The sequence below is a fragment of the Mus musculus genome, chromosome 7, assembly GCF_000001635.26.
Source record: "Mus musculus strain C57BL/6J chromosome 7, GRCm38.p6 C57BL/6J".
Classification (NCBI taxonomy): domain Eukaryota; kingdom Metazoa; phylum Chordata; class Mammalia; order Rodentia; family Muridae; genus Mus; species Mus musculus.
The window spans coordinates 103,505,524-103,507,449 of record NC_000073.6 but is presented as its reverse complement, the minus strand read 5'-3'; the positions used below and the strand labels follow the sequence as shown (position 1 = coordinate 103,507,449).

At 39.7% G+C, this 1,926-nt stretch overlaps 1 protein-coding gene across 1 annotated transcript; it reads left to right on the top strand.

Moving 5' to 3' along the window:
• Positions 1-505: 505 nt before the first annotated feature.
• Olfr610 (olfactory receptor 610) lies at positions 506-1,453 on the top strand. Its single transcript, NM_147081.2, has one exon. The coding sequence runs from the start codon at positions 506-508 to the stop codon at positions 1,451-1,453; it is 948 nt and encodes a 315-aa protein (NP_667292.2).
• The last annotated feature ends 473 nt before the right edge of the window (positions 1,454-1,926 follow it).

Here is a 1,926-nt window from a genome sequence, read left to right as displayed (position 1 = left end):
GTTTTTTGTTGGTTTGTTTGCAATGCCTTGGAATTAGTTCAGCACCAAAGTTGTATCTCATAATATAGGTTAATATAATTACTTATAATTTATATTCTAATTCCTACACACTCATTCAGTAAGTTATCTATACCTTGATTCCATTAGAAATGTGCTTTTATTCTGCTATTAGAAATAATATATCCCATGTGTTTGAGCTTTGTGTTCTAAACACAGAGTTGATCTTAAATTTCAAATGTTGAAAAACCTTCGAAGTGAAAAGGGAGTTTTATTCATGTTAAATAACCAAATGTGCTGTTTAAAATAAAGCTATTGTTAAGAAGAGAGTCTGCATTGTTTTAGAGTAGAAGCTTCTGAGAGGGTGAGGTTTAGCAGTGTGGAGAAACACTGAATATCACTGTTCAGCAGCCAGGGTGGCAATGCCACAGAGATATCATGCAAGAAGAATAAGCAGGTTTTGTTTCAACTTTATTACAGTTTTCTGAGGCATCCCCTTACCAGTGTTATGGCAATTTCTAAACATAGTAATGCCAGCAGCTTCTTTTTCATATTAATGGATCTTCCTGGACTGGAGACTTCTCATTGCTGGACAGCAATACCCATCTGCTTAATTTACGTTCTTTCTGTGCTGGGCAACATAACCATAATGCATATTGTCAAGTCTGTGCCCAGCCTTCACACACCTATGTACCTGTTTCTTTCCATGCTGTCGATGGCTGACCTGGGCCTCTCAGCTTCTACATTGCCTTCAATGGTAGCTGTTTTCCTCCTGGGCCAGAGAATGATAGGAGCTGTAGCCTGTTTTATGCAACTCTTCTTCATCCACACATTTTCAGTCATCGAGTCAGCCGTTCTCTTGGCCATGGCTTTTGACCGCTGTGTGGCCATCAGAGAGCCTTTGCGTTATGCTACTATTCTCACAACAAGACGTATTGGGGCCATTGGACTGGCTGTGGTGATCCGCAGTGCTGCCCTTCATCTCCCTTTGCCTGTGCTCCTGGGAAGACTGACGTTCCAGCCTGTCAGTGCTCTGTCTCATTCATACTGTGTTCATCCCGATGTCCTAAGGCTGTCCTGTTCCAGCACACTTGTCAACAGTGGCTTTGGGCTCTTTGTCATGCTCTCTACATTGGGGATGGATGCGGTGCTAATTCTCCTCTCCTATGTGCTGATTTTGAAGACAGTCCTGAGCATTGCTTCTAATGCTGAGCGATTGAAAGCCTTCAACACTTGCATTTCCCACATTTGTGCTGTTCTTTTATTTTATACCCCACTGGTGAGTCTGTCTATGATCCACCGCTTTGGGAAAAAGAAACTACCAGCTCAGGTATACATGTTTCTCTCTTATCTTCATTTCCTTATGCCCCCAATGCTCAACCCAATTGTCTACAGTGTCAAAACCAAAGAGATTCGAGTTCGCATTCTAAAGATGCTCCATCCTAAGAAACATTGAAATATCATTGGACAATTCCTCAGTCCTAGGTACAGACTGTCTAACTGAAGACATTCCAACAGAATGTAGCAAAGTGTTATCTTCACTGGATCATCAGTCAATATATAATTTAGACACATCAACAAGAATACAGTGTGGATTCCTCTATCAAACGCATAACTGATCCATGGAAAAAGTCTTAATTCTTGGTATACAAAAGTCAGTTTTGTCTTTGAAAGCATTATCACAGGAGAATTGTTTGCATATCAAGAGTATTTATACACTGTCATGTAAAAGTGCACAGAGCATAAGAATGGGTGTCTTCAACATCTAATGTCTGTTGCTGATAAACACTGTAAAACTCTGAAAACAAGCTCAGATGGGCCTCATTTAGTTGTACTTTCAGAAATAATGGCAAACAAAAATATGTCATACCTTTGATTTATGTAATAACTACAAATTGGAGATTACTTCTGAGAATATAACTGAATAAA